Source organism: Vigna unguiculata, chromosome 3, assembly GCF_004118075.2.
Source record: "Vigna unguiculata cultivar IT97K-499-35 chromosome 3, ASM411807v1, whole genome shotgun sequence".
NCBI lineage: Eukaryota > Viridiplantae > Streptophyta > Magnoliopsida > Fabales > Fabaceae > Vigna > Vigna unguiculata.
Genome location: NC_040281.1, coordinates 64,120,088 through 64,147,207, shown reverse-complemented (window position 1 = coordinate 64,147,207; position 27,120 = coordinate 64,120,088). Strand labels below are relative to the sequence as shown.

Below are 27,120 nucleotides of genomic sequence, written 5' to 3'. Positions count from 1 at the left end.
ACAAATGTTTTTATTTAAGTTTATCTTTTGAGATAACGTGTTTGTTGCTATTAAAACGTATTAAAAATATAAAGTGATACAATGGTTAATGTAGATGTAATTTTTATTGTTTTTATTATCTATATAGATGATTAATTTATATTGTTTTTATTAAAAATATGTTACATAATAATGACGATTTTATTATTTGTGACGAGGATCACCTTTTGATCATTGTAAGTGATAATGTGAAGGTATTGAATAACATGATAATCTTATTATAGTAAAGATATAATGGGTCCTGAATTATCACTGATTTAATTGTTAAATATATTTTTAATAAAATATTACCAATTATTTTACATTAAATGTAATTTATTATTTACCATAATCTTACATTCCACATAACATGTAAGAAAAAGTAACCAAAATGACATACATAGTAAAATAATAATCACATAACCTAATAATTAATGAAAAAATTAAACAATAATTATTTAATTAAAAGGTGTGAGAATATAGGCACTAAAAAATTAAAACTAAATCAATAAGAATTTATTTAAAAATATCAAATTTATGAGTATTTGAAATTTAATTATATCTTTTATTTCTTTTATTGATGATAAAATGCATGCAATAAAATTATTTTTTCTTTAATAATATATTATATTTATTTTACAAATTCATAAAGATAACCATACAAAAATAGTAGAACTTTAAGATAATATTGATTTATTGAAACATATAATTAAGTAAGCATATTCATATTAAGTTAATATCATTTAAATAATCCAAGCGCACCATACCCTAATCCTAATCCTAAAATGTAGATAGATAGAGATAGGTGGCGAGGATGAGGATGCATGGGAAGTGGGCCCTCTGTTAGGACCTAAATTTTCCAGCAAAACCAGAACTTGTTTTTTCGTTTCTTGTTTCTTAGTTGGAAAATGATTGATGCGCATTCTGTTCATCAACACTTCATATAGAAATTTTTGGATTTATGAGATATAGGATGTGATAAGAGGAGATCAGAAAGAAAAGAAAAGAAAGTGTTTAATAGGTATAAATGAAATAGTGGTAAATGTGTATGATTATGGCTGTTAATTTACTTACTTCACAATACTCTGTTGTCACTGTTATGTGAGTTGCGTATTCCATTGTGATCCGTACTTTCACCTCTTTCTCTTTGTATTTTGTTATATAAAACTAACTGCGTCATCATTTTTCTTATCATATAATTAATTTTTTTTTTTTTGTTCAGATCAAAAGGCTATCTTTCCTGTTTCTTCCACAATTTCGACGCTGCCCATGTCTTCTGTAAAATCCCGAGGTTTTTTTAGCTGCAACTTTGAAGCTTGTTTTCAATCATCATTTATCAATTCACGGCTTCTCTTAAAATCACAACTTGCGTGCTTCTTTTTATGTCCTCGGCATACTGATTTTATGTATTCATCATGTAGTGTGACGATGGACAACCTTTGATGGAAACAGAATTGATAAGAATGCATTTAACTTTGGTCATCTGTGTGAATTTGTTGGTACAGATGTTTGTATTGTTGGCGTTGCTCGGACGCCAATGGGCGGTTTGCTTGGCTCCCTATCGTCTCTTTCTGCTACAGAGTTAGGCTCAATTGTTATTAAGAGTAAATCACCATGCCATTTTCCTTTACTTTACCCCTTTTTCAATTCTTGGTCACTACCCTTGCCACTTTCAATTAATAGGAGGAGAAGTCAGCAAATATATATGCAAGTTCTTGCTCCTACTCCTGTGTTATGTTTTAAGTTGATATACGAATATGCAGATGCTCTCAAGAGAGCAAATGTTGATCCATCGCTTGTGCAAGAGGTGTTCTTTGGGAATGTTCTTAGTGCAAATTTAGGGCAGGCTCCTGCAAGACAGGCTGCATTAGGTGCAGGAATACCTACATCTGTAGTCTGCACCACTATTAACAAGGTGTGCGCATCGGGGATGAAAGGTATGGTTTCTTGTTGGTTCATTTGGAAGGGTATTCCACCTTAAATATAGGATTTTTTTTTTTCATGTGGATTACGGTGAAATCATGGTCTCGTCTTTTTCATTGCAGCTACCATGCTTGCAGCACTGACCATACAACAGGGTCTCAACGATATTGTTGTGTCTGGTGGTATGGAAAGCATGTCAAATTCACCTAAGTACCTTGCAGCAGCCAGGTTTCCTTTCTTTAATCAAATGTTGATAAAGTTGAGGTTATTATCATATAAAAGATGATAATTTTGAAATCTGATGAAATCAGCTCGTATGATGGAAGAATAGTTTTACTTTAGCTTCCTTGAAATCAATATTCTTGTGTTGTGGTGCTTCATTAAATAGTCTATGCCACCTAACTTTAGTTTCTTAAGTGCTTAAACATTGGATGAAGTCGGACCACCATTACAGTTTTTTGGATAGTTATTGACGCTGTGTCTCCATATTCTGCATATGTTTGTCTAAACAGGAAAGGATCTCGGTATGGACACGATACTGTCATTGATGGTATGGTCAAAGATGGCCTTTGGGATGTCTATAATGACTTTGGCATGGGAGCCTGTGCCGAACTATGTGCAGATCAACATGTCATAACAAGAGATGAGCAGGTAATGTTTCTAGTTAAACAACCTATCAAAATTTTGTAATGCATTTCATTCTTGTTGATGGCTTCAATGTCCTTTAAATTCTTCAATTACCGTACTTAATCGTGACATCTGTTCCATGAAGGTGGGAGGGGCCCATGTTCCTTCGCACCTCTGTCCTCCTTTTGATTGTTCTAGGAAAACAAGAATCCTGTAGTTCTGATCTTTTCTAATTTTGATTTGAAAATTGTACCTTCTTTTCCCATAACATTATTGCTCCTCATTGAACATTTTTGTGGAGCTGAAGCCTGAAAATGTTTTATTTTCCAGGACTCTTATGCTATTCAAAGCTTTGAGAGAGGAATATCTGCACAGAAGGCTGGTCATTTTGCCTGGGAGATAGTTCCGGTGTCATAAGAATTCCTGCCTATATCTAAATCAGTTGATAACTTATGTAGTGATGTTGGTTTGATTTTTCAATTAATTATTTTTGTACATTCAGGTTGAGGTTTCCAGTGGAAGAGGCAAGCCTTCCACGCTTGTTGATACAGATGAAGGTTTGGGAAAGGTAAATAGACTAATTTACGAATATGTTAAGTAATCGAAATGGATCATGTGGTCAGTGGTGCATATTGGGAGATTTTTGGGTTTAAGTTGTTATTCTGTGTGAGTGGGACTGGGTATGCGTATGCCAATAGTAAATGGACCTGAATTACTAATTACAATTTTTATAAGGTTCTCCTATCACATTTTTTGGCTACTGCTGTGCTCGAATAGAGATACAGAAATTGGTTAGGAGATAGATTGAATCTGTATACACAAGCTTTTGTATTTCTTTTGTTCTCTAGTTGAAGACAGGGAGTGTTTGTTTATTGGTCTTAGTGTCAACCACTGATTTAGCATTCCATTACTGCCATAGTTCTTGTCATGTTGAATACAAAACGTTAATACATACAAATAACTTTTGTCATTTTGAAAGTTTGTAACCGAAATCTTACATGAAATTTTCATTCTTCATTTGTATTATAGAGGAAATTCCTACATTTTCTCAATATTTGTGTTTGTTTTGTCAGTTTGATGCTGCAAAATTAAGGAAGCTTCGACCGAGCTTTAAACAGGTTGGGGGTTCTGTGACTGCTGGCAATGCTTCTATCATAAGGTTCCTCCCTTCCCATGTGCTCCTTGATACCTGAATTCTAAGAGGGTTGTTCATGCCCCTTCTTTCATTGCAAGAAGATTGCTACAAAATTGATATCTGTGTCATACTAAAAAATGAACAATGATATTTTGATTATTAAATTTTGATAACTTTCTCTTATAACATGAGGTGTCATCTTCTAAGTGGTTTTTGAATATCGAGAATGAGAGAAAGAAAGAATGAAAAACCACTTAAAAAATGACACCTAAGATTGTAAGAAAAAGTTGTTAAAATTTAGTAGTCAAAAAATCATTTTTTCCTAAAAAATTGGTACCGTAATCATAAGGTTCTAAAACTGCATAGTCTGTTGATAATAGATTGGTTTGTTGATTTTTCCAGTGATGGTGCTGCTGCATTAGTGCTAGTGAGTGGAGAGAAGGCACGTGAGCTTGGATTGCACGTAATTGCAAAGATAAAAGGATATGGGGATGCAGCTAAGGTGCTGTAACAAGTTAGTGTTAACCTGCTTTGGTCTTGATTAATCTGAGCATATTTAGGGTTAAAGAATGAGTGTTTTTGCAGGAACCCGAACTATTTACAACTGCTCCTGCCCTCGCAATACCAAAAGCCATATCAAATGCTGGTCTTGAGGCTTCTCAAATAGATTATTATGAAATAAATGAAGCTTTTTCTGTAAGGAATATGGCACATATTTTACTCATTGAAATGAACATGCCAATGATACCTTAACTTCTGATATGCAGGTGGTGGCTCTTGTAAATCAGAAGCTTCTTGGTCTTAATCCTGTGAGTGTTCAAGTGCCTCAGTTCCTTGGCTCTTTTTATTTAATAAAATCATTTTGTGACCATCTTGCTGCTTCTTCATTTTTATTCCTCCATCCTGTCATAGAACAATGGCTTAATAATAGATAATTCATGTACTTCCTATCAAATGCAGGAAAAAGTTAATGCACATGGTGGAGCTGTATCATTGGGTCATCCCTTGGGTTGCAGTGGAGCTCGAATCTTAGTCACATTATTAGGGGTAAATTGTGACCTTGGTTACTTATAATTTTCTTTCACCCTTGTCACCTGTTATCAAACAAAGATAAGAGTAGAAGAACTAAGAACTTAAACTTAATTTTATATCACTCATTTGTATTTCAGGTATTGAGGCAGAAGAGAGGGAAGTATGGTGTTGCCGCCATCTGCAATGGGGGAGGAGGAGCATCTGCTCTTGTCCTTGAGCTCATGTAAGCATTTTCAATTTGGTTAGCCATAGTTCAGTTCTCTGATACTTTACAGTGTAGTTATCAGATTCTTTTCTGGGGATGTCTACCTTATCTCATTGAAGCTTAAAATGTTCTAACCAAATATTTTTTTGAGGTTTCTCCAATTTTGCAGGCCAGTTGCTGTGGGACGTTCTTTATTATGACAACGATCTCCTTGCATCTTATTACTTTGCAACACCAATACAACTATTTTCTCTTGAAAATTACAAAATATGTAATAAGTTTGGTCAATGGAAGAAACGGTTTCAGTGTAACTGTTTGCAGTTATCATGTTAATTTTAATAAAAAAATAATTTTAAGGTGGTGTTCAGTTAATGCATCCTCATGATTATGACTACAGATATCTTTCCGATCTATAACTATATATATATATATATATATATATATATATATATATATATATATATGTAATTATATATATATATATATATATATATATATATATAAAAGTAAGTATACAAAAAGAGTATTTTCTATTTTCTATTCATAATTATTTATTTATTTTTAATTTATTTTTTAAAATCTAATTATTATTTTTTAAAATTAACAGTTATCTTTATATATTTACTACAAAACTATTCTATCATGTTTTTATTCATTTATTAATATATTTTTATTTCACTTTATTTTTAATAAATATAAATTTATTTTATATATTAATTTAATGATATTATAATATCGATATTTATTAATATAACAGAATATATATATATATATATATATATATATATATATTTAAGTACACAATAATTTAAATAAAAACAATACAACTCTCAGCTTTATTGATATGATGGCTTCGTCATTTAAATGTTTGTAAAATCTTCATTAATAGTTTTAAGGGCTTTTATAGAGTTACGTAAGTTTTCAGTTTTTTTGTTTTTTAAATGTAAATTTCAAAATAAAATATGTTTGGCCAACATTCTGTTGATTTTTTTTTAATTTCATTTTATTTATTTTTATCTTTAAAGAAAGATAGTTTTAGTTTTAATTATAGAAATAAATTATTCAATATTTTTATCTTTTTTGTAACATACAATAATTGTTAGCATTTTTATTACCATTTACTATATCTTTACGGTTTGAAAATTAGTTTAAAAGTTTATTGGTGAAATCATGAATTAATTAATATTAATAAAATAATACCAATAATTAAAGTATGGATAAAATAAAATTATATTAAAAGTTATAATTTTCTAAATCAAAGTAGAAGTAGGGATGACAAACTGTATTAATCTTTGTTAACAATTCTTGTATTGATCGAATACAGTTTTTTATGTGTTTCCCTTTTAAATTCCTAAATATCTTTAGTTTATTAGATAAAAAAAACTTGTATTAACTTTTATTTGATCCTGTAAATTATTTTTAGAGTGTAATTGATCATTTTTATTTTTTGATGTAATTATTTGACCTTGTGTACAATTGTTATTTGAGACACTATATAATTATAAATTTTTGACATTGAAAAAAAATTGAATTGAATTATATGTTTCTCTTGTTGTGGTTTTATTTTTTATAAAGTTATTTAATTAACATTTATAAGAGTAAATGAATAAATACTTTTACCAAATGAAATAAGATGAGATGAAAATAAGATAAACTACTAACAAAACTTTGACGTCTTCAACCACGACCAAACCTTCCTTTAACAGAAGGATCTATTTGAGCAAAATTTCCAAAAATATTAAAATGATTTAAAGAAATTATACGAAATAATTTTCACAAATCAATTTATACAAGTTAATTTGATTTTAATTTTTTCTTAAAGAGAAAAACTGGTGCAAAAATACTATATAAGTGGTTGATAACATTTACTACTGTTGAAGAAAATCCTAGAATGTGAGATACATACAGAGGCAGCAATAACTAACTAACGAACATCTAAGAAAACATGATCGAATAATGTTACAGAGGAAAAAGTCCTTTTTGTATGTTTGGTTGGTAATTCGAATGGTGTATGCTGTGAGCCCCACCAGAAACTTCTCTGTCTCTACCTAAAATAGCGAAACTGATTCTAAATCCAGCAGATTTAACCGACCATTATCCCGGATGTTGTTTTCAAAGGGCCACACTTTTTGAAATGGAAAAAGTTGGACTCAGGGAACCTTTGGTTTCATTAGGGTTCTTCTGAGTTCCAACACCTTTCCTTTCAAACATTATTGTTATATGACTTCTACCTGATCCACTCATAAACACACAGGGGCTCCTCTTGCTTCATCTTTCTTTCTGTCACGTAACAAAAATTCCTCCCCGTTTTTGTATCAGAAAAAAGATATAATTTTTATTCGGTTTAGCATACAAATTCGATCTCATTGCAATCTGTGTTGCAGAAACGATCTAAAGAAAATGACTGGCGTCAAGAAGGTGAATTCTCCAAGGGGAGAGGTTGGAGAAATCGACACACGGGCACCATTCCAATCTGTGAAAGCTGCTGTTAGTTTATTCGGTGAGGTAGCCATTCCAAGGGACAGATTTTCTATCAAGAGAAGATCATCGGAGGTATGCATCCAATCCAACGTTAATTTTTTATATCTTCGATCGTAGGAAAATAAGATGTCAATGGAATTGCATTGCATTGCATGAGACATGTTTGCATGTTTGTCGGAGAAAATGGTTTTCATGTTTTTTGTTGAAAATTTGCAGAATGTGTTTGAAAAGGAGACGCAGCTTATCTTGGCCCAGAAGGAACTAGACAAGGTGAAGAAACATGTGGATAATGCTGAAGCCGTGAAAGCCAAAGCACTTTCTGATCTTGAGAGCGCCAAGGAGATACTTCAGATTTTGACAACCAGGCTTGCCTACGTAAGAGAATCCAAGCAATCTGCAATGGAAGCTGCTGAAGCCGTGAAAAGCCAGACCAAGCGATTTGAGAAGACGCTATCTCTAAAAGCCGTGGGATATGAAGCCTGGAAAAGAGAACTAGATCATGCAAGAAAGGAGTACATCACCACTATAAATGAATTGGATTCTTCCAAGCAAGAACTCACAAAGATAAAGCAGGATTTTGATGCGGTTATGGGGGCAAAGCTGGCAGCGTTGCAAGCAGCAGGAGAGGCTCAACGTTCGGCAAAATTAAACTCAGAAAGAATCAGTGAACTCTCGAATGAAATTGCGACCATGAAAGCGTCGATTGAACAATTGAAATTGGCGGCTGAACAATCCCATGAAGAAAGGGAAGCCCAACTTATGAGTTACTACACAAATGCGAAGGAAGAAGTACAAAAGAATTTGGAGTCCTTGAAGAAAGAATATGATCCAGAACTTGTGGAAAATCTAGATGCCAAACTTGCTGAAACGAGTGCTGAGATTGAGGCTCTTCAAGAACATATTAAGAAGCTGCATGCTGCTAAGATGGACTCTGTGAGGCTTCTGACTTCAGAGCTCAAAGAAGCCACAAAGACACTCCAGGACATTGCCGAAGAAAAGAACTCCCTTAACAAACTGGTGTTTTTCCTCAGAATGGAATTGAAGCAAGTGAGGAGTGAACAAGATGGAGTGAAGGAGAAGGAACATGCAGCGGGAGTTCTCGCTGCAAACCTCACTGATGAACTGCAAGGGAGAATGGGAGAGGCAAAACCTGCACCAAGCACTGTAGAGGAGTTAGAAGCTGATATCTTCTATGTACAGAGTAAGAAAATTCAGAAGCTACAATCGGAGACGGAAGGTGCAAGAAGAGAAGCTGAAGAGATGAGGAGAAAAGCTCAAGAGCTGAAGGTAGAAGCTGAAAAGTCCCGGGCAGTGGCTGAAGAAGCAGAGCAAAGACTTGAGCTAGTTCTGGTGGAGGCTAGAGAGGCAAAAGCTGCACAACAAAGAGCCGTTAAGGAGATCAAGATTTTATCTGAAGTTAGTAAAGTTCCGAGCTCAAAATTCAGTGGTAAGATCAAGATTCCAAATGAAGAGTTTGAGGCAATGAGAACAAAGGCCAAGGAGTGTGAGGCTTTGGTTGAAAAGAAAGAGGAAAATGCGATGGAAGAGCTTCACCAAATCTATGCAAGAAAGAATGAAGTGGACAGAAAGGTGGAAACTAATGTAAAAGCCATTGAAGACACAAAGGCTGCTACAGAGGCGGCCCTGTGGAGTGCAGAGTTGGCAGAATCATCTAAGGTGGCAATTGAGACTGAACTGAAGAGATCGCGTCAACAACAACAACAACAACAAAAAGTTGTATCCGATGATGCTTCTCAGAAATTGGAGCATTCTTTAACACCAGTCTCTTTGACCACAGAATAGAAGTCAAAATCTTGGACAAGTAGATGGGAAAGGAAGTAACTTCGTTATTGTGTTGCCTTTCTAGTTATATCTCGGAAGATGGGCCATCACTTATGTATTATCAACTATTCAGTACGCCGGAAACTGCGTAGATGTCTCCATCTTCCGAAGAGAAATTGGATGTGCAAATGCAATTTCTTACTGTTTTATTTTTCTGGTCCTTAGGGCCCTTAATAAACAGCTTTGTGGCTCCTATACATTCCAAGGAAAAACTAAGAAGCTTTTCTTTATGCATAATAATGCAAAGCTGGACAACGTTTTGAAGTGCGGGACATAAATCATACGGTGTTTCACTTATGCCGCTCAATAATGCTTTGATTATGAATTAGTATTGTATATTTGAGCTGGGAAAGAAAAATAAAATAAAAAATATGAAGGCCATAAATTTAAAAGAAACATGAGGATAAAATATTACATCTGATATTGATCTCTTGTACTATGACACGATGTAAAGCTGGGATTAGCATTTAATCAACTACCACTTAATTTCTCTAAACATACGTAAACAATGCTAAGTAGGCCGATTCCTGATAGAAGTAATTCTGATGTGGAGTACTTCTACATTTGTTGTACAGGCAAAAGATCTCTGATTTAGAGGTCTCAACAGTAATCTAAAAGAAAGTATTGACGTATTAGACACCATTGCCGTTCTCAAACATGTGTAACTCTGACTCTATATTCTTGGCAATCTCTACTTCATCATCAGGAGGTTCTGGAAAATCCACATGAAACGAGCCGTGTTTGATGGGTTCAACAGCTTCACGGAGTCTGGCTTGCTGCTTGATGTGGTTGTAGAGCTCTTGATGGAAGGGATGATCCAAAGAATAGCAATTTTCACTTCCAGTTTCTGAATGTCTGGATGATCCGGAGCCTTCTCTTCTGCAAAAATGAGGTAGCGACGAGTAATCCATGACCTGCACACCAAATTTAATTAGTTTTAAATTCATTAATACAAAGTAAAAAGAGTAAGCCTTCAAATTTCAAAATCACGAACATAATAAAAGTGGTTACTCATAAAGAAAATGATTTTTATTAAATCCATCAATTGAAGTATAACAGATATTATGCAAATAATGCTTGTAAATTTAAATCAAAGCGTAGATCGTGTTAAAAAATCTTACTATAAAATATTATTTCTTAGAGAGATTGATTTATATAAAGACAGACAAATTGAGACTAATACAGAATTCTTCCCTAATTTTCTGCTATGACTTCCAATTCTGCATGTGCAATGAATTTATTTCTATATTTTTTAATTGCTGTTGGTGTTTCAAGAGATTGGAAGGAAGTTTGAAATATGTAAGGAGGGTAGGGGTTTTCTGCAATGAAAAGTGCATGCATGTGGTAGAAAGAAATGCCAGAATTTCAAAAATAAGTTTATGGCACAGCAAAAATATGCCTACATGGCATATCTGCGCTGTTCTGCTAATGTTCTTTGTAGATGGGTCTCTTGTCTGATAAACAACCACCTGGGTTTTTTTCCTAATGCATTTTTTCTGTCCGTAATTGTGTATTACATTTGATTAGTGTTACCTTTAAAAAGAAAAGCCATTGTCTACTTTTGCAACTCTCCCTCTTATTAAATTAGTTGTTCTAGAATATATGCTAGCTACCACGATTGCTATAATGATAATTGGCCTTTTTTTTTCTTCATCATGGCATAATTTAAGTTGATGGGCATATGCACTCCAGCAATCTTGTTCAAAGAAATGAGGACTGAACCAAACAAAAGAACTTACATTCAACAGCTCATCTCGACCACAACCAGGTAAAACCTGTACTTTTCTTCTTGTCCTCTCTTGTAAAAGTGGTTTCACAACCTGCTAATGCTGAGTGTTTAAACATCATGCTGAGGTCTCAATACGAACTCAACAGAAACTGCTATATTAAATAAATATGTCATACAATATCTTTATTTTATGGCAGAAAATCTCACCTTCCAACAAGCTGAAAATATGTATGGAGCATTTGTAATGTAATAAGTATTTGTCTTCTCAGGGTAATTCAGGTCATCAATGGAGGATATAATAGTTAACAACTGCATCAGTAGGAGCAAGTTAATGATATAGAATATATATGAAGCAGATGGGAAAGAACTGAACATCTTCCGCTTTTAAGTTTGGTTTCATGAATTAATCATAGGAATGACAATGCTTCTGGATCAAATAGCACAATGAATTAAAAAGTACCTTAATCTGATTCAAGGCTGATAACTTCAGACCGGTCATGTCCAAAACCTTTATACAAGTGGTAATAGTCCGCTTATGCTTCTTTGATGCAGAAGGCTACAGATATATAGGTGTCAAAATAAATGAACAAAAACGTTCAATCGATGAAGAAGACTCTAAAGGCTAATACTCACCAATATTATACGGTCACGATATTCATTAATTTGAATGTGAGACTGCACGTAATAATGGACCTGCAATCATAAAAACAAACAAAAATGTAAGAAGGATGTCAGAGTACATAGCTTTAAGAAAAAGAGACAGATGGTGATCCAAAGAGACAACATTCCTTTTTCCTTTTTTTCCAATAATTAAACTTACAGATGCTTTGTCAAATGTGCTAAGCCCAGCACCGATTGCAAAGACAGGCAGACCCTGGAAGGATGACAGAACAAGAAGAATAGACTTAAAAATATAAAAAGATAAAAAGGAAAAAAAGCATCTAAGCGCTATCATTCTAAGCAATATAATTAAAAATGCAGTTGCATTTCCTGATAAACAAATTCTTATCATGCACAACTACAATGAAATGGAATGAGGAGAATACTATGTCTGAGAATGAGCACCTCTTTGGAGTAACCAGACAAACCTATGAGCTGTGAATCACGCACTGCTCTATATAAATCAGCAGGAACAATTGGTTTCTGAAAAACAGATCACCAAACAGACATATTTGATAAGATACAATATGTTGCCATTATTTTTAAAATAACAAATCTCAAAAGGTGCAACTCTCTTAGATTATAGACAAGAACCAAACATAAAAAAATGTATTGACAAAGAAATCTTGCAAAGGATGGGTATAATAAAAACTCACAGATAATATATGGTCAATCTCATTTTGCACTCTCCAATTTAAACAGTCAACCAACTGAAACATAATACAGACGTCAGTTACATTACGTTGCAACAGTGAAATATTCGCGAGCAAAATCCAACAAAAAAGGCCACTTTACCATTTTATAGGCCTTAGAAGGATCCCAGTCCCTTGCTTTAAGAAACCGCATTAAAGTTTCGGTGACATATCCTTGATGAACATTCTGCCAATTGAAGCCGAAGGAGAAAAAAGATATCAGTTTTAGGGAAACAGAATGCGACATAAATTAAGTATTTAGAGTTTAGGGAAGAACATTTATTAACTTTTGTAGTTAACTACTCTTAACTGATTACCAAAAACTCCATAGTTTTCATCAAGCCTCATATAAACGGTCGAACAATTATCTTTAGTGATTAAATTTAGTAGCATTCCCAGAAACAGAAAGAACTTATCACCACGATTGTGCTGAGATGCTAGTTTACAAAATAGGTGAAAGCGTGAAACTCAAGAAAGATTATACAGTTCAAGCAATTTGATAAAAAGAAATAAAATCAGATCTCCATGGGAGACACTACGTGTAAAAATCCCGAAACATTAGAAGTGCGGAGTCCATAAAATGAGTCAAAGGTTCAGAAACAGAAGTCAGGAGAAAGTTGAAGGTTATTTCAACGGCCACAGTACCAAAAAAGGCCATTGAAACGTGAGAGGAACACATTGGAGGTTCCCGACAAGGCATCCCAAGCCATAACCCTACCTACCCTCACATACACGAACCAAATAATAGAAGAATAGAAGGGAATTGACGCAGATCAAAGCGGTGAAATGCAGGAGAGAGATTGAAACGTGTTTGAGACGAGATGTAATGAGATCAACGAAAATGCTAACCTGAAACGTTCCTCGCAAAGGCTCCTCAACTACCATTGTTGGAAATTCAAAACAAGAAACAAAAAAAAAGTGAGAAAAAACAGTAAAAAGAGAAAAGATTAAGAGTACAGAGAGAGAAAGAAAGAGAGAGAGACCTTGTTCAATGAATGCCTGGAACTGCTTAATGGCATCCTGGGAACCAACCCCCATTTCTTGGTGTTGTTGTTCTGCAACTCTGAACTTCACTTTTCTTTCTTTCTTTCTAGTTTTACTACAATACAACAGAATACACACACACCTTCAAGCAAAAGGAAGATGAAGAAAGAGAAGGTTCAACCATATAAATATTCAACAAAGAAGACGAAGAACTAAGAGTATTCAACAAAGACGGGCCTATCATCAAGAAGTTCTTCCCAACTACAAAAAATTCCACTCCCTCCTTCTAAATTTTCTTTCTCTTATTTATTATTTATATTAAATTAAATTCCATCGGTTTTTATTTTTTATTAGCATATCAGATAGCAAAACAATATTATTTGGTAAAAGAAAAGGAGTGCTTTATTATAAATTAAAATGAAAAAGGTAAAAATGGAAGCTTCACAGTTCAGGATTTGATGAGAATTTGAAAGAGGAGATACCAAACTTACACTTTTCAAACAGTAAAACTATTTATTATTTTTTTATGCCATTTGTCTGTTTTTGGTAAAACGTTTTTATATTAGTTAGTTAGTTATAATAATAACTCTTCTGTGATTATTGACGAGTCAATGCAACGCGATCTGTTTCCAACCGTCAGATTTTAATCTCAGTATTTCAATATTATGATTAACATTTAACTTTTTGATCCAACATGAAACTGATTATTATTTAACCTTTTAAATCTTAACCTCCTTTATTTAATAATAGCAACAGATTAGGTTGGGTAAGATAACTACCTGCTTTATTTGAAATAATTCATCTCATTTATTTATTAACCATCTATCTACACAAGATTCTTTTATATTTAAGAACAACATGATATTCACAAGTATTTTTATACTTTATTTTTTAAAATTTAAACAGTATTTAAAAACAAATCTTTAAAATATATATATATTTGATTGTTAGTTATGAACTTATTGTCATTTACTTTTTTTCTGATGTTGAAGTCTTTTAAAGTATTATTTTTATATTGAATTTAAAGATTTAAGACGTCATTTTCAGGAGATAAAAAATAGCAGAAAAATTGGATGGTTGGTGGACATGGCTCCAACAATGGGTAGTAAAGAAGAAGCGATTGCATGACGAGGCCCCAACAACTGCTTCAGTGCACGATTGTGAAGTTAACAACACACACAAGGTGCGAAAAAGAAAACAAAAGAAAAAGGGTTATAGAAAGCATGCCCCTAAAAAAGAAAAAAAGTTATTAGATAGCTCTACACCATAACACTGCCTTTATTTTTACGGAAAACTCTCTTTTTTGGTCGCCAAAGATAATGCTTTCTTTATAAATCATCTTTCATGTAAAGATAAATAAAAATCAAACACATTGGTTTTTCTCTATCTCTTTCTTACAGGTGGAAAAGATTTATCAAAGAACACAATATCAATAAAAATTTTAATTTAATCATATAAAGTATTGATATCATTCTTGATCTAAAATTTAAAAATAATAAATTTATGAATCTTTACTTTAAATAATATTATTTTTCTCATTTATATTCTATGTGAAATTTCATTTTATGTGAAACTTCAGAATCTCAAACTAAAGAACACGCACAATATTCTAATCTTTAGGAAAATGATTTTTTAATTATTAAATTTTAACAATTTTCTTTCATAATTTTATGTGTCATTTTTTAAATAAATTTTTATTTTTTAATTTCTCATTTTCAATATTTCAAAATCAATTAAAAAATATCATTACAAATTATAAAAATTTAGTACTCAAGATACGATCTTTCTATATCGTTATCATCGCCGGGTCTTTTTCAAGTTGTGGCTACCTATGGCTCTACCACACGATAACGTGGTCAGCTTTTGTACTATTTTAATGATGTTCAAAGAAATGCTTGCCATTTATTACCAATTACAAATTTAATAATATAGCTCCACGTTTTATAGAATTACTTGATATTATTAATATGTTGAATGAGGTCGTGTTATATACGATGTGTTGAAACAGCAGTGCCATGACGACTGAGTCAGAGAAAAAGGAAGTCAAATAACAGAGGATTTGGACACATGTAAATTATATTCGGTGTAAATTAATATAGGTAATTTTTAACCGAACAACATTTTATTTTCATGTTGTTTTTTTATTTTCTTGTTATTTTAATTTTGTTGGTGTAAGGTACAATACAAGGAGTACGACCATAGACTTTTTAGTGTGGAATTAGTTGAGAGTGTTATTATTTTGTAATGGAAAGGAATGATAGAAGGAAATAGGTGTGGATGAGAATTTAGAATGAACGATGGAGGAATTTGAATGCATTACGTTTTGACTTTTCATAGCTTTTTCCAATTAGTTATGCACAACTTGATTCATCATTCAACAAACTGATGCAAGAAAAACTATACAGCAAAACCCATGTCATGTAACATGCCTCTATAGAAAATTACACATGAGAAGATGCAAAATATTTTATTTTATACCAACTATTACTTTCATTTATAGTTTTATATAGAATATACTTTTTAGGTTAAAATATTCCTTTAATCCACGTTTTTTTCAAAAATCTCAAATAGGTTCTAAGATTTTTTTAATTTCAATTAGGTCCATATTTTAACAATTAGGTTCATTCTGTTAATATGGTATTAATAGTGTTAAGGATGTGTCATGTTCATTTTTTTGAATTTTTTTTAAACTTTTTTAATTTAAAAAAAAAATTAAATTTCTTAACTTTTTTTTGAAAATCATTCATGCCACATGTCACGTCAATATTGTGCTACGTGTCAAGTCAGTAAGGTGACACGTGTCAAGTCATTGTCTAAATCTCAAATTGGTCCATATATTTGTTATTTTAATTACATTTCAGTCCATTTAAAAAAATTAAATATATTTATTTTAACATTTTACAAATTTTTAAAAAAATTGTATATTTAAATTTATAAAATTGTTATTTTTAAATCAACTCTAACATTTGTATATAAATTATTTAAAACAATTTTGTAACAAGTTAAAATAAATATTTTAAAATTTTAAAACAAAATATAAGTAAAGTTTAATGTAAAATATAAATTTAAATAAACTTAATATTATTAAAATGTTTAATAAAAATGTCATTATAAAATTTATATAAAAGTTAAATTTGGTATCAATTTGGAGATGATGAAATTAAAAATTTTAAAAAAAATGGACTGAAATATAATCAAACTAACAAATATATGGACCAAATTAAGATTCAGACCATGACTTGACACCTGTCACCTTATTGACTTGGCATGTGGCACAATATTGATGTGACATATAGCATGAATAATTTTCTATAAAAAATTAAGAAAATTAAAAAAAAAAGGAACTGACACATGGTACAACATTAACACATTTAACACCATATTAACGGAATGAACATAATTGTTACACATTTAAAAAAATATGAACCTAATTGAGACTAAAAAATATCTTATGACCTATTTAAAATTTTTGAACCAAAATATGAATCAACGAAGATTTTAACTTACTTTTTGTTCAGCAACCTCAATTGCAACTGCACATTAATTTGATTAAAATTTTTCTTTTTTAGTGTACAATTAACACTATAGTAATTAAATTATATTCATATTTAGTATGTTTTAAATAGATGTTACTTATGAACTTGATCAGTTAAAACTAAAAATTAATTAATGATCGCACAACAACTTTGAAAATTTATGTAAATAGATCACTGCAAGAGTTTCATCGTTGTCCAAAGTGAAATATTTAAGGTACAGTAACTAATGACATTAGAATAAAAGATAAAAGCAATGTGAAATGCTGAAGGGATATTGGCGCAGTGTTTAGGAGATATATAATTTTCTAATATTTTTTAATTTATATAATTACTTTCATCTTTGATTTTTTTATCTATATTTTCGATGGTCAATCCATTCCTAAACCGTATATTACATTTTATTGTCTTATATATTAAAATTTTAGTAATTTAATATTCTTCTACCGTCTTCTTATTTGTTTAGTTTAATTATTTAAATACGATCTATGTTGTAAAGAAAAAGAATGCATAAATTTAAGTGTAAAGGCAATGTTTTAGGGTTTTCAATAAAAGCGGAAAAAATAAATAACATAAACGATAAAACCAACAAATCATAATCTATAACAATAAAAGAATTTCTTTGTGTCCACATTATTTTAATAATTATTTTAAAAATTATATATTTATTGTTGATCTTAACTTTCTTGAAAATTAAAAAATATAAATATACAATTACTGTCACGTCTTTGTGTTCGTAGTATTATAAATGCAAACTGAAGATAGAACGATGGATGGGTCGTCAACCCATTGGTAATTTATTTATCTTTAAGTAATTATGATATATGATGTATTAGTTATTATTAATATTTTATTGAAACAAAATGAATGAAGATAGTTTATTTTATCTATGAGGAGATTTATGATGAGATGTTTGAGAATTAAAATTAGCTTGAAAATTTATAGGTGTGATATATATTATTGGTTTTCTGCACTCATTTATAACAGCAAAAAAGAGGTTATAAAAGTAGTAGTTGATCCACCAACCCCACTGTATATATGTTAGACTATTAACTCATCCATTTTTTGCAAGCTAATCTTTTTTTTTAGTTGTGAAACGAAGATAATTATGCATTCTCATGTTTTAATTATATATATGTATTTATATTTTTAAAATAAAAAAAATAGAAAAGTTTAAATAAGAAATTAAAATACGTACAGTAAGACCAATTTTTATTTTAAATAAATGAACTCAACTTTAATAATTAAGGTCCCATAGTCCACTGGCGGAGCCACATAAGAGCGTGCAGGGCCACGGTCTCCCAACTTTTTAAATTTTTTGTTCAAGTTTTATGTATTTAAAAAAATTTAAATTATATATTTTTAATTTTTTTTAAATTATGTGTATATTTTAAATTAGATAGTAATATACTAAAAATTAATAAAAAATAAATTAGGTATTTTTTTTATAAAGTAAATCATTTAATTTTAATAAATAGTACAATATAAAATTAAATATAATAAAGAAAAAAATTGTTAAGATCATTTTTTATTTTTTTTCACATTATTTTTTATGTTTTTTTATATGTTGTATTCCTTTCTTACTTTTACCTTATTTCTTTTGTTATTGAAAAGAAAAATTAAACAGAAACTCATTATTTTTGTCCTCATCTTTTTCATATCTTCTCTTATTCTTAAAGGAAAAAAAATTTCTCTTGTCTCACTCGTGCAATATTTGTTTAATATTTAGCCCTATTTTTTTTTGTCTCATTACCCTTTTGTATATTCATTTTTTATGAAAAGAGAATAGCAAATAATGTATTATGTGATTTTTTATAGAGGATTTTTAAGTGTAACTTGATTATCATAATTACTTTTAGTAATTATATCTCTCAATTTTTGATTAAATTATAATAAATTATTTTTTTAGTCTTAAATTTGTTTTATGGACAGGTATATTGATAAAAAGAATTAAAGAATAAATTTATTTTTTTAAAATTGATAAAAAAGAAGTGAAGATGAGAACAAAATCTTGTGATGACTTTTGAATCGATATATGCATATTAGTAAAATGGAAAATCAATATTTTGCAGATAATATGGTTATTTACATTGAAAAAAAAAAGCTAAAAAATGTAGTTATGATTCAATTATTTGATAAGTTCAAGAATATGAAAAAACAAATGATGACAATATTATTTAGATATATGTATTTTCTGTTATAATTATAGCTATATTAAATTATGTATTAATTTTTCCTGAATTAGTGACAAAAATCTTAAATATATAAGTTGAGTATATTATTTTGGCTCCCCCAGAAATTTTGGCCAAGATCCGCCACTGCTATAGTTAGTCCACCTTAGTACTCCAGAATCCTTCCTAGTCACTCACTCTCATTCAGTCTCATTTTTTCAAAAACAGTTTTCCCTCTCACTTATAGTTCTGAAGCAAAAGCTTTGCTAGGACTAGGGATGGCAACGGGGCGGGGCGGGTACGGATATCATGATCCCATCCCCATCCCCATAATAAAAATTCATCCTCATCCCCATCCCCAAACCCAACGGGTATACAACTTTTGACCCATCCCCATCCCCACCGGGTAACGGGTATTTTCTTATACCCATACCCATACCCATTTTTTTATTGTTCCATATATCAATTAAATATTTTTTATAAAAAAATTTAAAAATCACACCAACGGAATCATGATACTATCAAAATATTCAATATTAAAATAACATACTCTTTTTGATTTTCATGATGTCAAATATTAAGAAAAATATTATAATAGTATAAATCTCAAATTAAAGTATCAAATAACTAAATAAAATTCAAATAATTATATAAAAGCTAAAAAATTACACATTACTAAAATTTTATAATAACCAAAATATTTATTAATTTTACAAATGATCAGTGGTTTCATTTGCATTCGATCCACCTACACATAGAAAAAAAATGAAAAATTAGATATGATATAATAATTGAAATTGAAAATTTTAATTACTAGAATATAATGTACCTTCTTCATCAGATTCATTATCATAAAGGTGTAAAGATAATTAAATGTGTGACCCAAATTTGAGAATATCCATTTGAACATAACATAAAGGAAAAAAAATGTATAATTAAGATTATGATAAAAGGAAAAGTACCTTGAAAATCTGCTTAAACCTTAAAGAACAAGCCAAACAATTAAAAGAGAGTAAAAAAGTGTATAACCAAAGTAACAAAAAGAAGAGCTACAAAATAAGAGTCAAACATTTTCATGAAAATAAATAAATAAATAAAGATAATCAAATGTGTAACCTAAAAATTATTTCATAGAATGAAATTGAGGAACACCTATTTGAACATAACCATGTACAGAGAGTAAAAATTATGTAATAAGAAGAAGAAAAATTACCTTCAAAATTAAATCTTGAAAAACAAACCAGACAATTGAGAGAGTAAACAAAGTGTATAACAAAAAACAAAGAGAATGAGAAATATGTTATATATATATATATATATATATATATTATATTATATTATATTATATTATATTATATATTATATTACTATGTATATATATTATATGTGTGGATATCTTATGTTTATATATATATATATAATTATTTATATATATTATATTATATTATATATTATATTATTATTACTATGTATATATATTATATGTGTGGATATCTTATGTTTATATATATATATATATATATATATAATATATATATATATATATATATATATATATATATTTATAGATATATATTTATTTTAAGTATATATTATATTATATTATATAATAATATAAATATAATAATATATATTATATTATTATGTATATATATTATATGTATATGCGTAGATATTTTATGCTTTTATATATATATATATATATATATATATATATATATATATATATATATATATATATATATATATTTCTTTTAAATTTTTATAAATTTGTAATGTTATAAATTTGTTTATAAAAGATCTCACTAGTTAAATGATTAATTTGTTTTATACGTATATATTATATATATTATATTATATTATTATGTATATATATTATATGTATATTATATTATATTATATTATATTACATGTATATGTGTAAATATATATATATATATATATATATATATAAGTATATTTTATTTATATGTATATATACTATATTATATTATATTATATTATATTTTATGTGTAAATATATTATTTATTTATATATATTTTTTAGATTATTTAATAAATTATAAATAGTTTAGTAATTTAAGCGGGGACGGGTATTTGGGCGGGTATATATATATCCCCATCCCCATCCCCATCCCCAGTTGAAAATTTCGGGTATTACCCATACCCATACCCATACTCAGTCAAAGCGGGGATTCTCCGTCAAAACGGGGACGGGTTCGAGTGATACCCACGGACACGGGTTTATTTGCCATCTCTAGCTAGGACATAAGCTTCTTCCTCCCCAAACTAGCAGAACGTGCTTCTTCCATGTAAGTTAAGTTCGACCTTTCGTTTTTTTCCTTTTCCAGCTCAGCTGCCTTGGTTCTGTCTTGGGTTTGTTTCTAGAGACTTATTCTCGCCCTTATGTTCGTACTTTACAACTCTTTAGTTCGTCTTGTGAGTTGTGGTGCTCTTCTTGGAGTGTATGTGTTGATTGGCTAGCATCTATCCAAGTAAGAGAAGCTAGAGTTTTCACGTTTTCTTGAAGTATCTTGTATGTTTTGGCTCTGTTTTATGTTTAAGATGCATGTCTGATGACTGTGATTGTATAAGAATGAGGTTGGTTGTGATTTGTGTTGATTTTCTGGTTTGCATGCGTGAGTAGGAGAGATCCTGTTGTTTTCGTCCAAGCGAGTCACCCTCGACGAGCTTTTGCTTTGAGCAATGAGTAATCTCGCTTAAGCGAGAATTCGCAAAAACCTACAATGCTCCCTGTTTGCAATCTCGAAGCGAGAACTTTTAGTTTGAACGAGAGGCTCCTGTCGCCTGAGCGAGAGCTCTCTAACTTGAGCTAGATTGACAGTAGAATTACCTTAATTACTTGGTTGGTCCCATGATTTATTTGTAACGAAGATGATCAAATTGAATCCTTTTAAATACAAACACATTGCATAAAATGTTGGCATCATACTTCATGCTTTTAATTTGTATTTTTTTTCTCTAAAAATTATAATATGTCACGTGTCAGATTATTGTCGTGTCACGTGATAATTTACAATCATGACATGTGGCAGTGATAAAACTTGTTTTCAATTTAGTCCTCTATTTTTAATTTTTGGTTCAATTTAGTAACCTTATTATTTAAAATGATTTAATTTTGTCTTTTTCAACTTGAGACCAAATTAGTAAATAAACTTAATTACAACTTATATATACATGTTACAATAATTTTTTTTAATATATACATCAAATCACTTCACCTAAATACTCAAATTATTTTATTTTTTACATTTTTACCTTTATAATTTTTTACACTTGTAAAAAAATAAAATAATTTGAATATTTAGGTGTGGTGATTTGAATATGGGTACCAAATTGAACTAAACCAAAAAATTAGGAGACTAAATCAGTAATTACACCTTATATAATTATATATTTTATAATTTCTTAATTATGAAATTATATATTTTGTAATTTTTATTTTTTAGTCTTTTTATTTTATTAATTTGTATTTTATAATTTAATAATTACATATTTCATATATTTTATAATTTTGTATTTTTGTATTTTTTTTAATTTTTTAATTTTAATTAAATTTAAAAATATTTTTTTGTTAAATATAGTAAATATTTGAAAAAGAGTTCGTCATTGCGATCTCTTTCAAAAAATATATTATATTATGTGATGACATTCAAGGGAGTGATAATACAAAACAATTGTCACATTACAAAATTAACATCAACATTTTATTTTTGGGACTCTATTGAAAAGTTTTTAAATTTTAAGACCTCGAGTGAGACACAATTTTTTTTTTTCATTTTCTTCAAATTACAAATCAAATGATGTATTCATTAATAACAAATAAGCACTTTGAAGTTTGAATTGTAGTAATTTTTAATTGTATCCTTAGTATGATGCCCCATTTTTATAATGAAGAAGGCAATGCTTTCAGCATGATTCTCTTATAATTTTTCATTAATATAAAATTATTTTCTATTATTATAATTATTATTATTACTACCATGTTATTAGTATTATTATTTTATTTTTATTTTAGTGTTATGTTAAAAATTTATATGTTTATTTTGTTTTTTACACTATTATATTTTATAATCTACTCATCAACATTTATATAAAGTACACGTAACACACCTTAATACAAACTGTGTCACTTGTAAAATGTTCCGTTAATGATTTAAACGACGTTACAGAAAAAGGACCAAATAAAACACGAATTGCGAGAATGAAGACCATTTTAAACATTCAGTAAAAATGAAGACCATTTTAAACATTCTGCCAAAATGAGGATCATCCGCAACAAATAACGAAAAACGAAAATGAGGACCAAAAATGTGTTTAAGCCTTAAATAAATATTGATTTAAAAGGATAAAATAATAACACAGTAATTTTATTTTAAAAATTAATGAAATTTAAATTAACAATCATTTAAACGGTAAAAGTAAAAATGTAATTGTTTTAATTTAAAATAACATTTATTTACAACCTAAAAGAAAATGTGTGCATAAAATAAATTCCTTGTACAAATATTAATTATAACAACAACAATCCTTACTTTTATAAATTTAGTATGTTGGGTACAAATCACCTACCTAATCTATCTCTTCGTTTCTATAAAGATTCTGGTGCACAGTCTAAAACATAAACATATACTAACATCCCTTCAAACCTACAATGTTATTGTTAAATTGTTAAATGCATGGAAATAGTTTGTCTTGCATATATAACATATGTTTCCATGGGATTTGTTTAGGTTTAAGATAGATTTATTTAAACAAAAACAAAACATAAGCAATCTCTTTCATACTGGAATAAAACTGTCATATATTATTTTTGTACGCTGTTTATTACCTTAACAATTGAACCATGTGATAATTATTACTCTTGTTCCAAACCCAACCACTGACTTGTCCTTCAATTATTATATATTATTAACACATGGGGATGTTAAATTACACGATCCCAGTAAAGGTGTGTGGTTGATGGAGATGGAGTACCCAGAAAACTACTGCTACAGAAGCAGCAGCAGCGTGTGTGAGATAGAGGAGGAAGAGGACCACAAACCCACTCTTCAGAAGAAAGAAGAAGAAGACAAAGAAGAACAAGACTGTGTTTACGTTGCAGTGGGTAAGAGCAACACAAGCATGCACGCTCTCTCATGGACACTTAACAACATGGTTACTCAATCTACCACCATTTATCTCATTCATGTGTTTCCTCAGATCAAACACATTCCAAATCCACGTAAGTCCCATCTCTCTCTTTATTGCTTTCTCCGTCTATTTTATAGCCCTCTCAATGTTTTTGTTTGTGTGAATGTGATTGTGATGACAGTGGGAATAGGAATGGTTCCAAGGAATGAAGTGAGTGTTGAGCAGGTGGAGAGTTATGTTGAGCAAGAAAGAAGCAAAAGGAGAGAGCTCCTTCAGAAGTTCCTACAATCATGCTCTTCTTCCAAGGTACTATAATTCTATAATTAAATCCAATGGAACCAAATCCTGATTCAAAATTCCAATGAAAACAAGAGACAAATGAACAAATTCTCCAGAACAGGTTAAGGTAGACACCATCCTGATTGAAAGTGACACAGTTGCAAAGCCTATCCTCGACCTCATTCCGATTCTTCAGATAAAAACTCTAGTCATTGGAGCCAACAAATTCCATCTAAGGTACACCACTAATTATTAAACCATATGCATGCTAATTATTGGTTAATATTTCAGCATTATTTGATTTGGACCAACAGAAAATCAAAATCAAGGAAAGGGAATAACAGTGTTGCTGATGAGATACTGCGGAATTCACCAGAAAGTTGCAAGGTGAGAATTATATGTGAAGGGAAGGAAGTAAATGAGCAGATGATGATTTCACCCCCTAACCATACTTCCATGACTACCCAAAACAAAGAAGATAATCATGATTCAGTTTCATGCATTTGTTTCATACCCAAGTTCAAATGATTACCCTGTTTCATTACTTTGAATCATTCAATTACTTTGTAGTTCATTCTGTGATCCCAGTTTGTGAGAAGATGAACGGAAATTTCTATTATTGTTAAAATATTGTTTAGTGTCACGTATATGATAGCGAATGAATCCACATAATATGAAACAAGCATTTGATTTGACTTTATTTGAGGTTCTTGGTTACCTCACCACAAAAGGCATATTCCTTCATGCTTCTCACCTGTGTATTTAACACAACATACGCATGAATATACACGACTTTAATAGTCAACTCTAATAATTTAGAAACGACCAAGTCAACATTGACGAATTCATCTCAAACAACTTCAGAAATTTCCGCACAGATGTGTTTATTAGGTTCTCACGTTTTGGAATCCTGAAAATGGGTCCATAATGTGATGTTTGAGATCAACTTTTGGTTGATTTCATTGCTTATAAGTTTTGCTAAGCTAATCACGTCACATTGAAGAAGGTTTATAATATGCTAAGTTAATATAAACACTAGTGGAAGCCAATAATATGAAATTGCTGGAAGATGAAGTAGAAAGCTCTCTTCACAAAATGTGTTCAAGAAATTAATAAGACCCTTGTAATAGGTGTGCAACTGCAAACCCAACTTCTCTTTTTGGTGCATAAACGTTAAAAGAGAAAAAGACAAAGATGTAAAGATAAAATTAAACGATAATATAATAGTATTGATTATCCAATACGTGAATAATATATACAAGATAAGTACTAGCAAGGACAAGAGAAATAACAAAAAACAAATAAAGAAATAGAGAAATATTGCTAAAAATATACTGGTAAGACTATCTAGAAGACATTAAACTGATTAAGCTGAAGAAGAAAGGGATACCAATCATTGAGCTTTCTTAAGGAGGAGATGGGAATTAATTTCCTAATGCTTTGCTCATTGAATACTAAAGTCTGTGTTCGATTGAGTTGATATATTGTATGCATGGATTTGGTGAGATTGATTTGCAGGTGTGGATTTTGTTCTTATGCATTGAGTTGAGTTGATTTGAAAGAAGAGATTTATGATATACCTTGTAATATCTTGAGAATATTTGTGGGTATTTATATTTTTGTCCATGGCATTGATATGTATTTATTAAAATGGGAGGAAACCAATTAGGTAACTGATTCTTTTATATATATATATATATATATATATATATATATATATATATATATATATATATAATATTAATCATAATAATAATTAAAAAAATAATTTTTATTATAATCAATTAAATGATTTACAAATTGACTCTCAAATTCTCTCACTTTCATTTTCAATTTTTTCAAAAGAAAAAATACAAATTTTATCTCCAAATCTGTTCAAATTCATCCTCTCACTCTAATTCAAATATATCATCTCAAAGGAATACTTCCACAATTTGTTCACATAGAGGATTTTACTATTTAAGGAGAGTGGTTTGTGAGTGACCCTTTTGTTTACTTTCACATATTTATTATTGAATAGTAGCCATGATTTTTGAAATAAGTATTTGTACTATGACGAGGAGATTTTAGGATAACATCTTCTTTTAAATTAACTTTAGTCTAACAATTCTTTATTTTATATTACTTTTAACCACAAGACCAAATGCGTAATCTTTTAATTTTATCGATCTATTATAACTTCTTTTATTCATCACATCCATCAATTTTTTCACAAACTTTCACAAATTTTCTCACCTTCACCTCTAATTTCCTCAGAGTAAACAACACTACATTCCCTCTTTATCCCCTCACATCCTTACATTTACTCTCTCCCAAATTCATCCTCGAATGTGAACAAAGCATAAATGTTAGTTTGAACATGGACTTCTTAGATCAAATAGTAAAGGGATGAGTTATTGTAACTCACATGTAGTGAAGGTTCGTGTTCTATACTCGACTTTGAAAGAAGATCTAGATACCTCGTGTTGTTTCTTAGTTTTTTAAGAAACCAAAGAATTGCCAATGAAGATGCAATATCTCGTAACTAATCAACAATCGATGCAAGTATCACTACAAGAAAATCCTTAAATAGCAATCAATTTTAGAGGCTAATTTATAAACTAAAAATTATTAGTCTCTAAAATGGTTATTATTATGAATAAAAATTATAATTAG

The 27,120-nt window shown here is 29.9% G+C and overlaps 4 protein-coding genes across 9 annotated transcripts; 3 read left to right on the top strand and 1 right to left on the bottom strand.

The window, feature by feature from the left end:
• The first annotated feature begins 821 nt into the window (after nt 1-821).
• Nucleotides 822-5,312, top strand: LOC114175812 (acetyl-CoA acetyltransferase, cytosolic 1-like). Of its 4 annotated transcripts, none has more exons than XM_028060622.1 (15): nt 822-1,039; nt 1,241-1,309; nt 1,524-1,622; nt 1,782-1,955; nt 2,064-2,169; nt 2,454-2,592; nt 2,899-2,976; nt 3,071-3,136; nt 3,642-3,727; nt 4,106-4,205; nt 4,289-4,399; nt 4,471-4,512; nt 4,664-4,750; nt 4,873-4,958; nt 5,110-5,312. In XM_028060622.1, exons 2-15 carry the CDS (start codon nt 1,288-1,290, stop codon nt 5,138-5,140), a joined length of 1,227 nt encoding a protein of 408 aa, XP_027916423.1. In that variant the 5' UTR covers nt 822-1,039; nt 1,241-1,287; the 3' UTR covers nt 5,141-5,312. The 4 variants fall into 4 exon arrangements, with proteins under 4 accessions (XP_027916423.1, XP_027916425.1, XP_027916424.1 ...); XM_028060624.1 differs by lacking the exon at nt 822-1,039 and adding an exon at nt 1,087-1,119; XM_028060623.1 differs by lacking the exon at nt 822-1,039 and adding an exon at nt 1,127-1,145.
• Nucleotides 5,313-6,893: 1,581 nt separating this feature from the next.
• On the top strand, nt 6,894-9,497 carry LOC114175811 (WEB family protein At1g12150-like). 2 transcript variants are annotated; one of them, XM_028060620.1, is made up of 3 exons: nt 6,894-7,227; nt 7,325-7,493; nt 7,638-9,497. In XM_028060620.1, exons 2-3 carry the CDS (start codon nt 7,341-7,343, stop codon nt 9,222-9,224), a joined length of 1,740 nt encoding a protein of 579 aa, XP_027916421.1. In that variant the 5' UTR covers nt 6,894-7,227; nt 7,325-7,340; the 3' UTR covers nt 9,225-9,497. The 2 variants fall into 2 exon arrangements, with proteins under 2 accessions (XP_027916421.1, XP_027916422.1); XM_028060621.1 differs by having other exon boundaries at nt 6,894-7,493.
• A 151-nt stretch (nt 9,498-9,648) lies between these two features.
• On the bottom strand, nt 9,649-13,618 carry LOC114175814 (phosphatidylinositol/phosphatidylcholine transfer protein SFH2-like). Its single transcript, XM_028060626.1, has 11 exons — nt 13,328-13,618; nt 13,194-13,222; nt 12,448-12,531; nt 12,309-12,362; nt 12,058-12,135; nt 11,813-11,866; nt 11,626-11,685; nt 11,453-11,548; nt 11,200-11,301; nt 11,003-11,083; nt 9,649-10,177 (listed from the first exon to the last, which is right to left on the bottom strand). The coding sequence occupies exons 1-11, from the start codon at nt 13,380-13,382 to the stop codon at nt 9,896-9,898; spliced, it is 975 nt and encodes a 324-aa protein (XP_027916427.1). The 5' UTR covers nt 13,383-13,618; the 3' UTR covers nt 9,649-9,895.
• A 10,289-nt stretch (nt 13,619-23,907) lies between these two features.
• LOC114179138 (U-box domain-containing protein 35-like) lies at nt 23,908-25,093 on the top strand. Of its 2 annotated transcripts, XM_028065366.1 has the most exons (4): nt 23,910-24,277; nt 24,368-24,492; nt 24,587-24,702; nt 24,780-25,093. In XM_028065366.1, exons 1-4 carry the CDS (start codon nt 24,016-24,018, stop codon nt 24,991-24,993), a joined length of 717 nt encoding a protein of 238 aa, XP_027921167.1. In that variant the 5' UTR covers nt 23,910-24,015; the 3' UTR covers nt 24,994-25,093. The 2 variants fall into 2 exon arrangements, with proteins under 2 accessions (XP_027921168.1, XP_027921167.1); XM_028065367.1 differs by lacking the exon at nt 24,587-24,702 and having other exon boundaries at nt 23,908-24,277; nt 24,757-25,093.
• Nucleotides 25,094-27,120: the final 2,027 nt, after the last annotated feature.